This window comes from Microsporum canis, genomic scaffold (assembly GCF_000151145.1).
Source record: "Microsporum canis CBS 113480 supercont1.6 genomic scaffold, whole genome shotgun sequence".
NCBI classification, from domain to species: domain Eukaryota; kingdom Fungi; phylum Ascomycota; class Eurotiomycetes; order Onygenales; family Arthrodermataceae; genus Microsporum; species Microsporum canis.
The window spans coordinates 803,144-820,961 of NW_003299164.1; the positions used below are offsets into that span (position 1 = coordinate 803,144).

The following is a 17,818-nucleotide window of genomic DNA, read 5'->3' on the forward strand; positions in this document are numbered from 1 at the left end:
AGCTATAAGTCACGTGTATTAAATCTTACATAAGCACATCGTTCCCTGTAGATAATTTTTTTTGGAACTTCACGATAAACAAACTTGCCGTACCCACCTCGATACCTAATAAACAACAAACGAAGGAGACTGAGTAGAGACATGGCAAATCAAACCATTGCGTTGGAGGTGAAGCCTAGAGGTGAGTAGCGCATCCAGAGTTTGTTGCCCTCTCAAATAGTTCCAATGTTTACCTTGGCCTAAATCAAGGTACGGATTCACTAATTTCTCCTGTTTTTCTCCCCACTGGTTAGGTAAACCCATATCAAAACTTCCCGGAACTATCTCAATTGGGCTTGAAGAGAGTCTTGCGGCGCTATATTCCACGATTTCCAGCCGAGCTGGCTTCCCAATTACTAGACTCAGAATCACCAAGGGCAGTGATGGCAGTCTCCTCAAGAACGATGCTAGCGTTACTGTTTCAAGCACCGGAGTTAGAAACCAGAGTGTTATATATGTCAAAGACCTAGGTTCGTTGGCTGCCTCTTATGCACTCACAACGTTAGGGGAAATAGTTGCTAATGGGAATTGGAACAGGAGCACAAATAGGATGGCGTACAGTTTTCATCATCGAATACCTTGGACCGCTCCTTATTCACCCATTAGTCCTCTATGTACTCCGGCCGTACATATACCGAAGCCCTAAGCCACTGCCTCCTGCATCTGACCTGCAAGTGTTGACCTGCACGCTGTTGACACTCCACTTCATCAAGCGCGAACTGGAGACGATTCTCGTCCATCGATTCAGTGTCTCAACGATGCCATTTACCTATGTTTTCCGGAATAGTGCACATTACTGGCTTCTAGGCGGCGTGAATCTTGCATACTGGGTGTTCTCACCTTCATCACCAACAGCCACTTCTGACCCTAACCCTGCGTTACTATATGCAGGTCTTGTTCTATTCATAGTAGGTCAGCTGTCCAACCTCTCTACTCACCTCACCTTGAGAAATCTCAGGAAGCCCGGCAGTACAGAGCGCGTGATACCCACTGGCTTCGGGTTCGACTGGGTGACATGTCCGAATTATCTCTTCGAGGTCATGGCCTGGGTTGGAGTATACCTTGTTAGTGGTCTGAACTGGAGTGTCCTACTCTTCCTTGTCGTGGGAGCTGGTACCATGATGAAGTGGGCTAGCCAAAAAGAGAAAAGGTACCGCCGCGAGTTTGGTGACAAATACAAGAAAAAGCGCTTTGTCATGCTACCCGGTCTGTGGTAATCCGGGTCACACTAGCGTAGCTAGCTCTCTTAATTTCTTTCTTTTTGCGAATCCTACTGGTGATTTGCCGTCCTAGACAAACATCTGCCACCATTGCTATCTCTATATGGAGGTGCATATCGCATGTATCCTGCGGATGTACAACTCCCGGCGTCTGTGAAACCACAAGTCAGCGCTATGCCCACTACGCCGCACGAGAACCAAGGACGTTATTTTAGCCTTACTTGATCATAATCACACATCCTAGGACCTAGTTGCATAAGACAGACAAAAAACCTGCTATTTTTAGTCTACTCTTGAAACTCCATTTGCCGGGCCGAACCGCCCCCTATTCCCCAGGCTTATTTTAGACTAAATCAGCCATGGCCCGGTTCACAACTACAGGTTGATTTAGTGGCAGCGCATCAGCTAGATAATGCTCAGTAATAAAGTCGTAATCAATTGATTAACTCAACCTGTAACTGCCGATAACTTTGATGGTAGCGTAGCAGCTCCTATCGGCGACCAGAGAATCCCGACTTTACCAAGCAAGCATCTGCCTGGTTCACCAACTTATTACTTAGTCTTGTAATTTCCAGTTCTAGATAACAATCAAAACGAGGCGGAGCTACAGCAACAATTCCAATTTATCAGCGCATAAAAGAAGGATTAACAAGAAAGCATAAGATACGTCTATCTCATCCAAAGCTACTAGCCCGCGGGCGAGCTCTCGAGCATAACCATACTGTTACATCAGACCAAAACAAGGGGAAAAGACGGAATTATATAACAAAACCCGACCCGATGAAGTAAATAATTAAAAGGAGAAAGACAAGATATGAAGAAAAAGATAATGTCAAGAAAGATGCGCTCATTAATGCAGATTATCACAGCTGTCTTACCTTAATATTTTGTTTTGCTTTTTTAAACATGGGCGTTTGCCTTTGCCCATTTGCTCCAGTAAGGTTCCATTTCTCTTTCACAGCTTCGTGAAGGTGTAGATTCACACCCGCCTAGACGAACGATGAAATCGCCTTCTGTGTACAGCCCGTTGGCGCCGGGCTTTGGAGCTTCGTGGGAATAAGCATTTATCATCTTCTGAGGGATAAGAGCGAGCCTGGCCAAAATAGTTGGATGCCATTGTACAATATGGTCCTACAAAAGGTTAGTTATCTCTACCAAAAAGAATTTCTTGCGTACGTTGTAGCGGGTTCAAATCGGTGTGCTTACCAGGGCATGATTCTCAGCCTTTGCGAAGTTATAACTCCTATAAAGAGGGTCAAACCACGCGTCTAAAAAGTAATTAGCCCACTGGCCTCTCTTGATGATGAAGCTCCCTGGGCACAGATTCTCTGCGTCTTGTGTGATAACCAAATCAACATCCTTTCCAGAGAGATGGGTAAAGGTCTTTATGACACTGTCTGGTGGGACAACAGGAGCATCCTTGATCATGAGTGACTCCAGTTTCGACTTTTCTAGAACGTGTGACACGAGAGAAATGGATGGATCCATGATGACGGAATGGGGAGAAAGGTGGAAAAAGTATGTGCTTCCAGGATATTTTGTCATGGCATGTCGCATTGCTGGAACGAGTGCCCAACTTCGAGGGACCACAGTTCCGGACGGGAGGTTCATGACGGGGACATAATCCGCTGTATTAGCGAAAAAGTTGATGTATCCTGGAATGTAGATTCCATGTCAGCTCATATTCTCCAAACCGATATACCAATAAACCAAGCAGGAACATCCAGATGTAGGCGAGACATACCATGACGCTTCGCATAGTCCTCCCTATTCTGCTTTATCCGTTGTATATATGTGTCACTGAATAATTCCGTATCAAGGACAGTAACAATAACCACGGGAGGCCCATCCGCTACAGGGGTATCGACTGAAGGGGTGCCCGAAGAGAAAAGGTGAAAGACGAGAAAGAGAATCGAGACGACAATACAGCTAATAACTGCACATGATTTCAGCTGCCTCCGTCGAAGTGCTGTAGGGGATGATCGAGAATAAATAGGAGGACGAGAAGTCTTTCGTGGCGGTAATGCAAATTGCATCTTTCAAGGTAGGGCGATTCTCCCAGCGTGTCCGGTGCCGGGAGACCAACGATATAGATCCTCCACTTCTTCTTCAACGGTTCATAGCCGGTTCGCAACAGAAATCCGTAAACCACCACCTGAGTTTGCTTCTTAGATTTATTTTCCTTTGCGTCTCGATCATGTCGGAAAAAGAGGCTGAGCTGGAGAACCAAATGCGTCTCGGGGTTAAGTTAATCCGGGTTGCTTTTGAGCTCAAGCTTTTCCTGGTTTGCACTTGATAAGGGGAAGAAATTGGACAGTTACGATAATTATAAAGTAGTTATCTGTAAGATGATACTACAACAGCCTCCATAAGCCTTTGGATGGTCATCGTATGGACTGGTAGAACTCATGTTATACAGGTTTTGTTGAAATGCGGTTCTAATATACAAGCAAGAGCAATAAACATAAGGGCCAAAAAACGCTCCGCAAATTAACCCCATTAAACGCAGGATGCAAGGCTATAGATAACTGCTGGATGGGGAAGCATGCATTTTCCTCTGTTCTCCGGTCCGGTAGGTTATAAAGCCCGCATATAAAATCTAAGCAGGATTCGTCCTCATTTCAGGAGTCTTCAGCTCTCTCATCGAATCAGCGGTCATCGGTGTAGCCGCCTCGTGTGCCTCTTGCTGTCGTTTCAAGTTGTGCTCGTTGGCGGCCTCAATCTTCTCCTGATCCGAGTGTCGTGCGAGGAATTGCTCAAAGGTCTCTGGCTCTTGTAAGCCCAGCTCCTGTCTCTCGAGCCGGAACTTCTCCTTCATGGCTAACGAGGTCATCACTCTCCACCGTAGCTTCCAGCCAAACATGCCCAATTCCTTTATCCTAGCAGGTTTGTCGCCAAGCAGGTATTCATCCAGCCCTCCCACTTTATTGATGGTCCTCAAAACACGGTGAGTGACCTTGAGATCCAGCTCCTCGTCCAGGGCTTTGCTGTAGACCTTCTCTTTCCGCACATTGGGCTTCCAGATTCTTCGTGTCTTGCCCTTATTCCGGCCCTTGGAGATCTTGTTACCGAATATTATGGTAGCTCCGCCGTACAAGCCGCTATCGGCCTGCTTGAAGGTACGCCGAGGGCCATATGGATACGGGGGAATATCAGCAGGCAGAGTAGCTGCTCGCTGTGCCGGAAGGGTCGTAGAGAAAGCACGAGCTGATTGTAGGGAGATGTTGTGGAATGAAGCTGTGAGAAGAGAAACGCGAGGGAGCTGTCTGGCGGAACAAACCGCCGCTTGGAGTGTCATGTCGAGTTATAGCAGTAGCATTGCATGAATAAACAAGGTATCAAAAGCCGTCCTCGTCGTCTCTCGTCTGTTCCATTCAATGCTTGTCCTGTTCAATGTTAAGTTCAAGTTTCGTTCTTTTGCTCGTTTTTTTTCTGCGACTCCCGGCTTATTCTGTTTTAGGCTTAGCGGCTTAGTTGCATTTCCTTCTCCAAAAAAGAAAAAAGAGCTTCCAGGCGCAAAACAACGAAAAGAAAACCATCGATTTTCTCTAAGCTACACCACATTCAAAGAACCAGCTGCTCCTGTCGCGTCCAGGCTCGTTAGTTGGGGTAGAGCTGCTGAAGCTTTGGTCCTGTTATTTATCTTGCTATAGACTGCCGCATCGGGATTCCGAACACCCCTACCACAACGCCTCTCCACCATGGTGCACATCAGCGAGGTAAAGGGAAGCTCGCGCGAAAACAGGACCGCCGCGCACACCCATATCAAAGGGCTAGGTTTACGTCCTGATGGCACTGCTGAGGCCTCTGGGAATGGTTTTGTTGGCCAGGTCCCTGCCAGAGAGGTATGAGCTACCCAGCTTTTGGATGAACTGTGACTTATATTATGGTGTTTTTCAGGCATGCGGCGTGATTGTCGATCTGATCAAATCTAGGAAGATGGCTGGTAGAGCGGTGCTTCTTGCTGGAGGGCCGGGAACCGGAAAGACGGCTCTGGCGCTTGCCGTCTCGCAAGAGCTGGGAACAAAAGTCCCTTTCTGTCCGATCGTTGCTAGCGAAATCTTCTCGGCAGAGGTCAAGAAAACAGAAGCATTGATGGAGAACTTCCGTCGTGCCATTGGTATGGAGCCCTGAAACGTCGCTGAAGGTGTTTAAAACACTAAAAGTCTGTAGGACTACGAGTTCGGGAAACAAAGGAAGTGTATGAAGGCGAAGTCACAGAGCTTACACCAGAAGAGGCCGAAAATCCTTTGGGAGGATATGGTAGAACGATAAGTCACCTGGTCATTGGCTTAAAGTCATACAGGGGAACCAAGAAGCTACGGCTCGATCCGAGCATATACGAAGCCATCCAGAAGGAACGGGTGACGGTGGGAGATGTGATATACATAGAAGCCAACACTGGAGCGTGTAAACGTGTCGGACGGTCTGATGCCTATGCGACAGAATTTGATCTGGAGGCTGAAGAATATGTCCCTATACCCAAAGGCGAGGTCCATAAAAAGAAGGAGATAGTTCAGGACGTCACTCTACATGATTTGGATGTCGCTAATGCTAGGCCACAAGGCGGGCAGGACATAATGAGCATGATGGGACAGTTGATGAAGCAGAAAAAGACCGAAATCACCGATAAACTACGGCAGGAAATTAATAAGGTCGTTAACCGATACATCGACCAGGGAGTCGCTGAGCTTGTTCCCGGTGTCTTGTTCATTGACGAGGTATGTTACCTGTCTTCCTTTAGACTTTTTCCCTTTTCTAACATCTTCATCAGGTTCACATGCTCGATATCGAATGTTTTACCTACTTGAATCGAGCCCTCGAATCATCCATTTCTCCAATCGTCATCTTAGCCTCCAATCGTGGCAACACTGTAATTCGCGGCACTGATGACATAGTTGCTGCTCATGGCATACCATCTGATCTTCTTGCCCGTCTCCTAATCATCCCAACACACCCATACAACTCTGAAGAAGTAAAGACCATCATCCGCCTCCGTGCCAAAACAGAAGGTCTACAGATTACAGAAGCCGCCCTTTCCTGCCTCGCAGAGCATGGAAACAAAGTTAGTCTGCGTTATGCCTTGCAGCTACTGACTCCAGCTAGTATCCTTGCACGGGTTAATGGGAGACCAAACGGCATCGAAGAGTCTGATATTGCCGAGTGTCAAGACCTGTTTATTGATGCAAAGCGCAGCGCCAGTATCGTGGCCAATGAGACGGGTGCCTTCATTTCTTAATCTTCTCTTTCGTTTTAATCATGTATGACTGTGTATGCAATAGGTGCTCATAACCCCTTTGGTTTATACCTTTCCTTCTTCACTCTTCTCCAGATTTCAGAGTAGGCTATTAAATTGCACACTTCAGAGTTCAGATCCGATAAAGAAGAGGAAAAGGTAATGAAGACTTTGGAATGTTCTGTGAAAATATGTAAGTTAGTCTTTAGCATTGGTCAGTTGACTAATTAATCTCAAGATATATCATATAGAACTTGCAGTTTATCCTGTCGTAAAATATGCCCATTCATACTACCCCATACTCTTACATGTGCACTTGCTTATACTGGTCTTCAGAGTTATTCAATGATGGTATTTAAGCAATAAAATCAAACTTAGCATCCCATAAATCCCGCCGCTTTCCTTCCTACAAACTCGCACAAAATCCTCTACTACTGCCCGTGTATTTCACTAAATTTGTAACTTGAGCTTCATCCTTATCCTATTTTACTCTATATAGGTACTCTATCTTGTCTATATAATGGTATGGCCCTCTAGCTATTTTCCGTTTTGGGGTCGAAGGGAGGCCTCCTATTATCACTATTACCCCCCAGCCCTTCCTCTCATTATCTCTTATTCCTCTCCTCTATCATTAATTATTAGGTTTATCTGCAATTACATATCCTATCCATTTCTCTAATTTATATTTATTACCCAGATTTACTTGGTCTATATTAACTCTAATACCCGTGATAGTATTGGTCAAACGATATAAGTGTCAATTGCATGAGGTGCATGAGGAATGCTGGGTCTAGAACAGTCTATTAAGCAGCAGTGCGATGGCTACCACGCAAGGTGGGCAAGCGAAATAGCAAGTGCTGATTGCTGATAAGCCCTTTGAGACCGACTTTCTATCCTTTCAATAGGATTACATATCAGTTTTATACCTACGAACAGTCCCGACGGCTTCTGATGTGATATATTGCTTTGGATTCATAACTAGCATGGCACAGCTCGTGACAACACCTAGGGGCGTAAAATGTTCTAAAAAAGAGTGAATGTTAACCTGATACATTATCTCTTAGTTATAATAAAGTAGTAAAAGATTTATAAAACTATAACTATAAACCTATGGGCAAAACCGTTAGATGGTAGAGCTATTGTTCTGATATCAGAATCTACCACTACACTAAAAGGAGTGAGCCCACACTAATAGTAGGCAGATGTTGACGTTTGACATCTGAATAACCCCAGATTTCGGTCTATATTTATTTGCTTGCAACAACACGTGATGCGGAACGGCCCGAACTAGTTTACTTTGTAAAACAACGTCCAGTCAAGCAACTGTTCTGTACACATATGATGTATAGATAAGGCGCAACTGGGATTTTGACATGTGTCCTTCTTCTATTGAGACTGCACCTCGTGTGGTTTTGGGGAATGCCTGCGTATCCTGTTCTACACGCAAGGTAAAATGTGACCGTCAAAATCCATGTGGTGCGTCCCAGACTGCCAGACGCACGAAAGCAGGATGGGCAAGCAACACCTTCTCCGGCTCAGCAATCGGGTAAACTAATTGCATATGATGCCGGTCAGAAATATTACGAGCACCGGTTCCTCGCACACCTGGGCGACGAGGTTAGTTCACAACATGTAGAACGTGGCCTGGTTAGCATTATTAATTCGACTGAAATAATTAGCTGAAGCAAAATCCAGAAGATGACATGTCAGTACAGAAGCCTTCCGCTAGGCTATACCCGTCATTTCTATTTCTGGGGTCTATGGCATCCTGCCCTCCGGCAAAATTCCCATCAGCCTCGGAGATATTCAAGCTATGGCCATTCTTTTGCGAGAATGTTGATCCATTAACTAAGATCCTCCATGTGCCTTCAACAAAGGTGCTTTTGACCCAAACGCTCCAACCTGGGGCAAGCTGTCCAATTCCAAAGAAGATAGAGGGGTTTATCTTTGCGATATGTACATGTGCAGTTATGTCTCTTGGGGACAATGAAAGTCAGAGATTGCCGGGGACACGTGCTTCATTGGAATCCTTCTTCGCAGCCACTGCAACTTCATTAGTGGAAAGTTCGTTTATGCAGTCCCTTGATATCATTACGCTTCAAACCTACGTGCTTTTTCTGGTATATATAAAGTCGTGCCGTGGATCAATAAGGATAGATGTTGATTAACTATCTAAACCGCGATGCAATGCGATTGCGAGTCATCATGCTCCTGGATGATGGTCAGTATTGCTATTCGAATCGCTCAGACTATTGGTATCCACCAGGATGGGACAATATTCTCCATATCCCCTTATGAGACCGAGATACGGCGCCGTCTTTGGTGGTATATTGTTAGCCTCGATATTCGCGCTACTGAAATGGCAGGATCTGGGAAGTCAGTTGTACCCCAATCGTGGAACGCACCGTTGCCCTTGAATATAAATGACGAGGATATCAGTCTCGACATGACCACCTTCTCTTCGGAACATACCAAGGTGACAGAAATGAGTTTCCCTCTTCTTAAATACGAACTGTCCCTGTTCTTACAGGATCCTGGGAATGGAAAGTTCTCCGGTGGCCTTGAAGAAACACGAACAGGGACTAGTCTTCTGCATGCCCGTATTGCAAGGCTAGAGAAATGTTTCGAGGAGCGCTTTCTTTGGTTTTGTGACCCCGTCATCCCCCTACATGTCCTACTAACAGTGACGGCTCGCTCCACTATCTGTAAACTTCAGCGCATTGCTGAAGTTTCTTATGCTGATAAGGATCAACCCCGCATACTAACTAACCCAGAAACAAAGTTCTCATACGGTCTCAAAATGCTAGAGTATGACAAATTAGTGCATTCCACAAAATCTACTCAACGTTTTCGGTGGTATATTATGAATTCGTTCCCCTGGGGCGCAGTAATTGGCCTCCTCAAAGCCATTACAGGCCAGACCACGTGGGACGAAACCAAAGAAGCAGCCTGGCATCATTTAGAAGATATGTATCAGCACCACCCGGAATTCTGTTTCCGCAGCACAGAAATTTGCGGAGTTGCTGGGAAATAAGACTCCAGGCCATTCCTAAAATTCCACATCCGACTGTGCCATCTTTTGTTGAAAATCTATATTTTCAATACAACAGTGTAGCAAACGCGTCACCCTCAACCATCCAGGGATACAACTCGATGTACAACCTACTTTCGATCAATGACAATACATCTACCAATATGGACCCTAATTTAATATTGGGGGTTCAATCACCGCAACACATATGGCCTCTTTCGGAGTCTCAGAGCTTAGACGACTTTTCGTGGGAGTCAGTTTTCCTGCCATTCAATCAAACCGAATACTAAATTACATGACAAGTCAGCAGTAATACCTTGACCACATGAGGCTCACCGATAACGGGGCTTATTCATGAGCTTATGCCAATCCTAGCTACGGCCTCTACAGAACAAACAGACGTTGAGCGGAGGATCGTTATTAAATTTGCTAGATTCAAAAGAAGCCAGAATGGACCAAGGCATTGATACAAAGCAAACTTCGAGCAGATTTGTGTGTGGGAGGGAATGCGCTCGAAACTACCAAAATCATCCAAATATTCTTTATAAAAAAACATCGTGGATCCTAACCTTTGGGCAGCTGATCCTTCACAATACCAGACAGCCTAACTTTCCCAGCTTTGTGCTCTTTTTCAACCTTGATCAAATTCTTCCATTCGACCAGCGACGCACCAGCTAACGAGAGCCCTGAAACAGCCACTACAAGATAGAATACATACCTAAGCGCCTCATTATACGCTTGAAGTAGCTTTACCATATCTAATCCAGATGCAACGTCGCGCAAATCTGAGGTCCCTGAGTTAGAAATCCGGTCGAGATTAACCTCCGGCAGGGAGGTCCGAATATCCCTTGCTAAATAAGCGGTGAGTATATCCCCTCCTATGCGTAGTACTACTGTGCCGCCCAGCTGTTGGCCAAATAAAAGGAACGGGATGGCCTGAGGAGTATCATATTTTGTATCACAGCCTGAATGGCGGCAGCACCGTGCTGCATACCGAGCCCCAGGCCGAGTCGATATAGAACCTGATATCCAACCCATTTGGCAGGCCCGGTGTTCATATCGAAGGTGCTAAGCAGCCCTGTCCCAATTGTCATGATTAATGAACTAGTGATCATAAAAAGGGCTGCATAACCGACAATCTTAGATATAAGCATGCCGGCCAACAGGGTGCCTATCATACTATGTAAGTGATAGTAGTAGAGGAATATTCATCACCCCTGATTTGACAGCACTGGCTCCCTTGATTGCTTGATACCAGATCGGGAGATAATAGGCGATTGTCATCATTGAGGCCCCGACGCAGAAAGAATAAAAAAAGCTGGCGAACATGGTGTGCTGGGTGAATATGCTCATTTTCAACATAGCTCTATCTCGCTGATATATTTCATTAAAAATGAAGGAGATGGACAATATACCTGCCAGAAGAAAGAGGGAGATGATCTACCCGTTACTCCAGGCATAGGTAGACCCACCCTATTGCAGGGCAAGCATGAGGCACCATCCCTGGGACCAGCAGTGAAGAAATTGTACAGCAAAACCAAAGGCAGTTGCAGCACACACCCTGTGAGCATATATGCACTCCCTGCACATGTTAGCTTGATCTCTAAAGAAGCCTTAGCCGACCCTCACTTACCATACCACGCAATGTCATTGATGGAGCGGAAATGGTTCGTGATTGTATGAATTGATGTGACTATAATAGTACGGTCCTGCTTCCCAACCATACCAGCACTTGGTCTATTTGTGAACGTCGTTCTATATATTCCAACTCACCAATGACACGAGGAACATGCTAGAGCAGATCGCTATCATTATGGCACCAAGCGCGGCCAGTTTTGGATATTCCTCCTACTCACTGTGCGATCTGCTATCACTTTCTTCATCCATAACTGAGACTGGCGCCACAGACTCTGTTTTGTTCTTATTTGTTGTATGATGACCTAAGGATAGGTCGTCAATACCATTATCACTAAGATGTGGTGAGAGTTGGCTCATGTTTTATAGGAGTAGAGAATAAGCTCAAGAAAGGAGTTCTCGATATATAATTGAGGCCTAAAGATACAGACTCTTTTTTTATATAATTGCCATGGAATATACAGAGTAATTCTCATCATCTACTTTTTTTGTGCTCGGGCAGGACCCCCCAGCCCATTCTCTCGGGTGTGATATTCGTCGGGCCCAAACTCACAGGGCGTTGAATCGTCATTAGCTAGTACAGACACAGTATCGTGGAGACAGACCGTGCAAACAGGGACCAGGGTGGCTTGACTGTGCTAAGGCGTACCCGATACTCCATAGTTATCGAACATACATAGTAAGTATGCGGTTAAGAAGACACAGATCTGAGGTTGGAGGTAATGCTTAGTAACTCTAGTTTAACGTTGGCTTAAGTAATCTATGACTTGGCGCGCTCTTCGCCGTCATCTGAACTTAACCGACAGGCTTAGCTTGACCAACATCTTCGACATCCTGCGGCAAAGCCAACAATCTTGCATAGCGCAAAACACCTTCATTTAGATCCTTGTTTCACTCATAGTGGCCTGACTCCCCTTGCGATCAACCATCTGGACGGCTAGCAGCTTTACCTGCACCAAAACACCCGGTGTAGCCGTCCGCAGTCCCGCAGCCAGGCAGCAGATACCCGTCAACCATGGCCAATACTCTAGACACCGATGCCGGCTCTGAGCTGTTCAGCAGTTATGAAGCAGAGCTGAAGCTTGTCCAGGCCGATCTCAACCAGAAGCTTGACCAGATCACCGAATCTTCCGGCGAGGAGCGAAAGGCAGCCATCAGACAGGCGGAGAGGGCTCTGGAAGAAGCAAACGAACTTGTAAGGCATTCCGGGGCCCACTGTGCTCTTTACTTCACCACTGCGTAGGGAGTTGCTTTCTTGCTCCTTTATAGCTATTACTAACTGGCTTTTCTATATAGCTTGACCAAATGCGAATGGAGAAGGAAAACATCCCATCGTCAACTCGCTCCAAGATAAACGCCCGCTTTAGAAACTATCTCACAGATGTCGACAATACAAAACGGAAACTCCGCTCATTATCTGATGATCGCAAGGCTCTATTCGGAGAACGCTACACCGATGATCCAAACAGCACCCATGACCAACACCTAGAACAAAGGCAGCAACTGCTCTCTGGTACGGAAAGGCTGGAAAGAAGCTCTGCTCGTCTACAGGATAGTCAGAGGGTGGCACTATCCACAGAGGAGATCGGACGTGATACTCTTGCCGATTTATACCGCCAACGCGAGACTATTGAGCATACTAGAGCTGGATTATTGGAAAGTGAAGGCTATGTTGACCGAAGTGTCAAGACTTTGAGGGGGATGGCTCGTAGGTAGTAACCCCTGGGCTCACGTTGACAACCACAAGGTTAGGCATATACTGACTCATGCTCCTTAAACAGGATGGCTACCAATCGGATAATCACAATTGCCATAATCACTGTGTTGGTTCTGCTTATTGTTGGCGTTATTTATAGCAAGTTCCGTTAAAGACTTTGCTTTTTGATAGTTCATCTCCCAGTTTACGGCGCCAGTGAGAGCTTCTTTATGACTGTTTGTACGAATACATACCCCTAATAAGCCTCCATTTTTTACCCCAAACGTTGGAATACCGTCTTTTAGATTCCAGGCTATTTGACTAATCTCTTGTTGTCGTTACCTGCGTCTTTCTCATGTTAATATTCTAAATATATTATATATTCTTATTTTACAAACGATATTCGGGTATCCTCTATGGCCGCACAAATATTCAGCCGATGAGAAGTCTCATGAGAGTATAATAATACAGTACGAGGAAAGGAAGAGCGAGCCATAGGCGGGTACCTCGTCCATACAATCCACCGTCAACTCAACATCCTAACCGCCCCAAATCCAAAATTCACCACCACCCCTACAAAAACAGCCAGCCCTTTCCTCCAACTCCACACCCCTTCTTCTCTCAGAAGCCATAAGGCACAGCCAACGGGCCAAAAGAACCCCATAACCGAACCCCATAACATATCATCGAGTGCCCGAGAAGTACCAGATCCGAACGGGCCACCTCCGCCCGTATTATCCGTATTGATGTCTCCAAATATATTCGATTCCTCGCCATTACCCCCCAGGCCACCAACACCGCTATCTGCTGGCCCATCATCCATCCATCTTTCTTCTAGCCTTCGCAGCTCCGTGCCAGATGGCAATGTATCCGGGGTATGCGAGAGGGAAAGCAATGCGAGGAACTGAGACCGAAGAGAGGATACCTCTGCAGGCGTGAATCCTGCAGAAAGCAATCTATCGAAGCCCTGGGGTGCGCGTGTAGGAGTTATATTAGACCCATCATCAGGACGTGTATCATTCCGTGTTGGTGTATTGTCTCCATCTGGTAGATGGCTGGGTCCCGCAGACTCGTTCAGACCAGCCGAACCTAAAGAACCATGGCCAGATGTATTTGATTTTAATGCATCCTGACCAGAACGAGCAGCACGAGCTTCTGCATCAAGCTCGGCTGGTGTAAGCGTTATATCACCTATCGAACAGTGTATATATATCCGAGGTTCCCCCGGGTCTCGAGCCGGGGCTTTCCCCTTCCCAGGTGGATCTGGCGGAGCCTGAAATAGGGTTGATGACGAACTCGGTGTCGCATATCCGCCTTTCAGGAAGGGAGAAGATACCCTTGAGTTGGACTCGGATGAGCCCGATGACGATGCTCGATAACTGTTGCTATGATACGCGCGTAGACGGCTATTCTTCCCAATTTTTATCTGTGTTGCTAACGAGGTCGAATCATCTAGAGATTTTCCCGCATGGATAAGACGGAGGCGGCGCGATGTAAGGTCTGGAGGGAGTCTATCGCGAACCAGTCGCTTAAGCCCCGCGACGGTGGTGCTTGTAGGGTCAGGTATGTCGAGGAAGATATCCGGTATGGACGCCGAGAATCGTATGGCGAGAAGTAACTCCAGCTCCAGGGGCAGCCGGTTGAAGTCCTCCATTTCTTGAGCCGAGAAGATCAGATCTGTAATATCTTTAATGGAAGCCCAGAGATGCGGCGAAACCATACCGGAATCGCGCATATTTGTAATATCGTCGGATTACCGATTTTCCGGCATTCAACGTTATTTTAACCTCAAATATATATAACTAGTGGTTATTTGGCCGTGGCGGATTATAACCCACGCTGATATGTAATCGAGGCCATATCGCTAGTCATTCGAAGGTATTTATCACCAACCTTTGTGTTTGTTGACCCAACAGGGCAAAAGTGCGTAATCGACTGTAACAGATTGAATATCCCAACTTCATCATTCCCTCTATCAAAACATGGGAAAGGACTTATCCTGTCTACCGCCCTTCTTTTCCTGCTTGATATGTCTTATCCGGAGGTACATTCACCTAGGGGCCAAGATAGTAGGGGGTGTGATTGATCCAGAACCCCCGGTCATTGGTAAATAATGGTTAAATTATAGTTACATGGTTGGTTGGTTATGAGCAAGGCCAGTCGATATCGAAATTTCCATCCCTCCAGAACTCGTAAATGTCGGGTTACAACAGTTAATGGTACATAGTTAATAGACAGAAGCAAGACCTATCAAGGGTAAGGCTGTAATACTCCGTCTAGAATATCTGTTAAATACGGAGTATTAATTCAGGCCAGAGTCTACACTGAACCAGCCTTCCCGTCTCCACTGCTACCAGGGGTTGAACATTATGGCCCGTTATGCAAGCTAGCTTACCCCCTCCAAAGTGTCCAAAGAAACATTCCTTACAGCTTAATCAAGCCATGTTGAACATGCGAGGCGACTTTAAACTTGGTCAATAGAGGCGGAGCTTTACCCCTTGGCTCAGGATAACATCGTCAAATTCGTGCACAGCCATGGTTGGAGTGCTAGGCAGATCTAGGGGTTGTTTACCCTGCAGAAAGCGTAAAATCGGGGTGAGTGATGAATTTTACAAAACTGATGACCACTTCGCTAAGAGAATTCCAGTGTGGACTGCAGCGACCGGCTTGTACCCAGTGTGTACGGTCAGGGCGAGAGTGTGTTGGCTATCCCGATAAAAACATATTTCTCTTTGTCCAGCCGGGGTCGACCAAAAAGAAACGGGGTGTCCCTAAAGGCAGTGTCGTAGAGAGAGAGAAGCCTTCGACAGAATTGATCGATGATAAACATACCACCCGCACTTTGCTATCGATGGGCACAAAATGGAGCCTGACAACTGCCAACTGTAGAAATCCATTCTCTTACCCCTTCACGGAGAATAGCAACGCCCATAGACTGCTTATAAGGAATGGCGAATGTCACAGCATGGTGGATGCGTTCCTCTCCGACTGTTTCGCTTCGGACCAGCCACACCTTACCGACACCCCTAACGGCGAACCATGGACATTTCTCCTCTCACAGCTACGGACGAAATCCCGGGCCCTTGAATCAGCAAGTGTAGCGCTTGCTGCGGCTGCACTGGGATTCATGCACGATATCCCTCACCTGAAAAGGGAAGGATTAAAATTCTACACCAAAGGTCTCCAGGAACTACAGATTGCTCTGTGGGATAAGAACCTGAGGCTTGAGGATGCGACGCTCACTGCGTGCATGGCACTTATTATGTACGAGGTCGTTGAGTGCCCCGGAAAGGCGAAAGCAGCCTACGATATCCATCATAACGGAGTAATGGCTTTAGTAAGAGCTCGTGGGGTGGCAGCACACACATCGGGAACTGGATTTGCTTTGTTTTCGGCTATACGATACCCTGGTGTACGCATGATAATTTTGCCTACAATTATTTGGACCCGTTGCTAATCTAGACTATAGGTTATACAGGCAGTTCTAAACCGAGAACCGGACTTCTTATCCGAGCCTCTTTGGATGGAAGGACCCTGGGCATTATTCCCCAAGGCACCCATGGACCGTATTAATGACTGTCTAGCCCTTTCTCCAGCGATTCTCCAGAAAGCTTCCCATTTGGTATTTCTCGACCCCAAGCCAAAGGTAGAGCTAGCCCGGCAGCTAGCGCAGGAGTGCTTGGAAATTGATAAATTGCTTGATGATATCTACGTGGACATACAATCGATAGGACCGGGCCCTCTCTATTGGAATGTTGTGGCTAAACTTAGGATCCCTACCGATATCAACGGGCCCCTTTTCCCAGTGGTATATTTCTTCAAAGATCTAAAGGTAGCCTGGCTGGTGATGACATACTGGGCCGCTCGGCTAATGTTATGGGTTGGACTCTGTGACCTATATGATGTTATCGAGCACATTCAACCCGAGGTCATCCGTGATTCTCTGAGTCCTGAATCAACCGATGATGATACTAGGATTGATCAGCCCTGCCCATCCGGTACCTCTACCCTTTTTCCGCAACTAGGCCACCGCAAACACTACCGTTCTATGGCGCACAATGTCTGCCAGTCCATAGAGTATTTCTTACAACCGTGCATGAAGATGGGAGGAGCATTCTCTGTTTCGTCAGTATTAGGAGTCGTACTTGGTAGTATCATAGGACGGCCTAGCTTTACAGAAGAGGCTACTTGGATGCGAGCCGTGCTAGGACTGGTTCAAAGGAAAGGCCATCGGCTTCCTCTCTACAGCAACCCTTAATTCCGCAGAATATATGGAGTACTTCCTACAACCTCAACACATGCTACTCACTCGTTATATAGGGTAATTAGGCGACGGTATACTCATACAAAAGATTCCTAAATATTCCGCCTTATAGTATATAAGACACAACACTCTATAGTTAAGGTATAGATAGTTAAGGTATAGAGAGCAGGCCCAAGATGTAGGCTTGCCCCCTAAGCTTAAGGGAGCATGTAACACTCTGTAGTATATCTATCAGATACCGCTGGACCACCAAGGGACAAAACGGCCTATCATCCAATGAGATCCATTGGATATCTGTGCGAGTCGTGCCACTGGAATATCTATATTCCGACAATATCTATATTTCTACGCCTAACACCTTAAAAGCCCTTCTTTTTCCCTGACCCCCTAGCTTACCTACCTAGACTTACCCCCTACATGTCCTTCAAAGATCGTCTCCCTACACATTATCCACAGAGTGCTATGTCTTGTATACTATAGGGCGGCATACTTAGGAATTTGATAGGGAAAGGGGGATGCATATAACCAAAAATACGTCATAATTAGATATAGTTTCTTTCTTTATTGGGTTTAGCTTGCAAATATCTTGCGGGGGTGCAAATAATTTCGCGCTAGTAAGTAACGAGCTAACTAATACCGAGATACCTTGTTATGAGGGAGGCAAAAGGGTTGGTTACAAGCTACGTTACTACTTCAT

At 46.2% G+C, this 17,818-nt stretch overlaps 9 protein-coding genes across 9 annotated transcripts; 5 read left to right on the forward strand and 4 right to left on the reverse strand.

The window, feature by feature from the left end:
- Window positions 1-141: 141 nt before the first annotated feature.
- On the forward strand, window positions 142-1,256 carry MCYG_06424 (synaptic glycoprotein SC2; the record flags this gene model as incomplete). The annotated part of the gene is made up of 3 exons (XM_002844414.1): window positions 142-181; window positions 294-509; window positions 577-1,256. The coding sequence occupies 3 exons, from the start codon at window positions 142-144 to the stop codon at window positions 1,254-1,256; spliced, it is 936 nt and encodes a 311-aa protein (XP_002844460.1).
- Window positions 1,257-2,159: 903 nt separating this feature from the next.
- On the reverse strand, window positions 2,160-3,295 carry MCYG_06425 (mannosyltransferase complex component; the record flags this gene model as incomplete). Its single annotated transcript, XM_002844415.1, has 3 exons — window positions 2,160-2,390; window positions 2,466-2,914; window positions 3,004-3,295. The coding sequence occupies 3 exons, from the start codon at window positions 3,293-3,295 to the stop codon at window positions 2,160-2,162; spliced, it is 972 nt and encodes a 323-aa protein (XP_002844461.1).
- Window positions 3,296-3,858: 563 nt separating this feature from the next.
- On the reverse strand, window positions 3,859-4,641 carry MCYG_06426 (mitochondrial 54S ribosomal protein YmL24/YmL14; the record flags this gene model as incomplete). Its single annotated transcript, XM_002844416.1, has 1 exon — window positions 3,859-4,641. One exon carries the CDS (start codon window positions 4,555-4,557, stop codon window positions 3,859-3,861), a length of 699 nt encoding a protein of 232 aa, XP_002844462.1.
- A 319-nt stretch (window positions 4,642-4,960) lies between these two features.
- MCYG_06427 (DNA helicase) lies at window positions 4,961-6,498 on the forward strand (the record flags this gene model as incomplete). The annotated part of the gene is made up of 4 exons (XM_002844417.1): window positions 4,961-5,104; window positions 5,160-5,379; window positions 5,433-5,980; window positions 6,034-6,498. The coding sequence occupies 4 exons, from the start codon at window positions 4,961-4,963 to the stop codon at window positions 6,496-6,498; spliced, it is 1,377 nt and encodes a 458-aa protein (XP_002844463.1).
- Window positions 6,499-8,198: 1,700 nt separating this feature from the next.
- Window positions 8,199-9,529, forward strand: MCYG_06428 (C6 transcription factor domain-containing protein; the record flags this gene model as incomplete). The annotated part of the gene is made up of 2 exons (XM_002844418.1): window positions 8,199-8,654; window positions 8,696-9,529. The coding sequence occupies 2 exons, from the start codon at window positions 8,199-8,201 to the stop codon at window positions 9,527-9,529; spliced, it is 1,290 nt and encodes a 429-aa protein (XP_002844464.1).
- Window positions 9,530-9,897: 368 nt separating this feature from the next.
- MCYG_06429 (major facilitator superfamily transporter) lies at window positions 9,898-11,640 on the reverse strand (the record flags this gene model as incomplete). The annotated part of the gene is made up of 8 exons (XM_002844419.1): window positions 9,898-10,037; window positions 10,096-10,491; window positions 10,521-10,630; window positions 10,707-10,892; window positions 11,012-11,129; window positions 11,160-11,281; window positions 11,379-11,516; window positions 11,546-11,640. 8 exons carry the CDS (start codon window positions 11,638-11,640, stop codon window positions 9,898-9,900), a joined length of 1,305 nt encoding a protein of 434 aa, XP_002844465.1.
- A 536-nt stretch (window positions 11,641-12,176) lies between these two features.
- On the forward strand, window positions 12,177-13,030 carry MCYG_06430 (vesicle transport V-SNARE protein vti1; the record flags this gene model as incomplete). The annotated part of the gene is made up of 3 exons (XM_002844420.1): window positions 12,177-12,356; window positions 12,458-12,873; window positions 12,943-13,030. The coding sequence occupies 3 exons, from the start codon at window positions 12,177-12,179 to the stop codon at window positions 13,028-13,030; spliced, it is 684 nt and encodes a 227-aa protein (XP_002844466.1).
- Window positions 13,031-13,383: 353 nt separating this feature from the next.
- On the reverse strand, window positions 13,384-14,592 carry MCYG_06431 (conserved hypothetical protein; the record flags this gene model as incomplete). The annotated part of the gene is made up of 2 exons (XM_002844421.1): window positions 13,384-14,534; window positions 14,580-14,592. The coding sequence occupies 2 exons, from the start codon at window positions 14,590-14,592 to the stop codon at window positions 13,384-13,386; spliced, it is 1,164 nt and encodes a 387-aa protein (XP_002844467.1).
- An 800-nt stretch (window positions 14,593-15,392) lies between these two features.
- MCYG_06432 (C6 zinc finger domain-containing protein) lies at window positions 15,393-17,115 on the forward strand (the record flags this gene model as incomplete). The annotated part of the gene is made up of 3 exons (XM_002844422.1): window positions 15,393-15,452; window positions 15,505-16,194; window positions 16,336-17,115. 3 exons carry the CDS (start codon window positions 15,393-15,395, stop codon window positions 17,113-17,115), a joined length of 1,530 nt encoding a protein of 509 aa, XP_002844468.1.
- Between the last annotated feature and the right edge of the window lie 703 nt (window positions 17,116-17,818).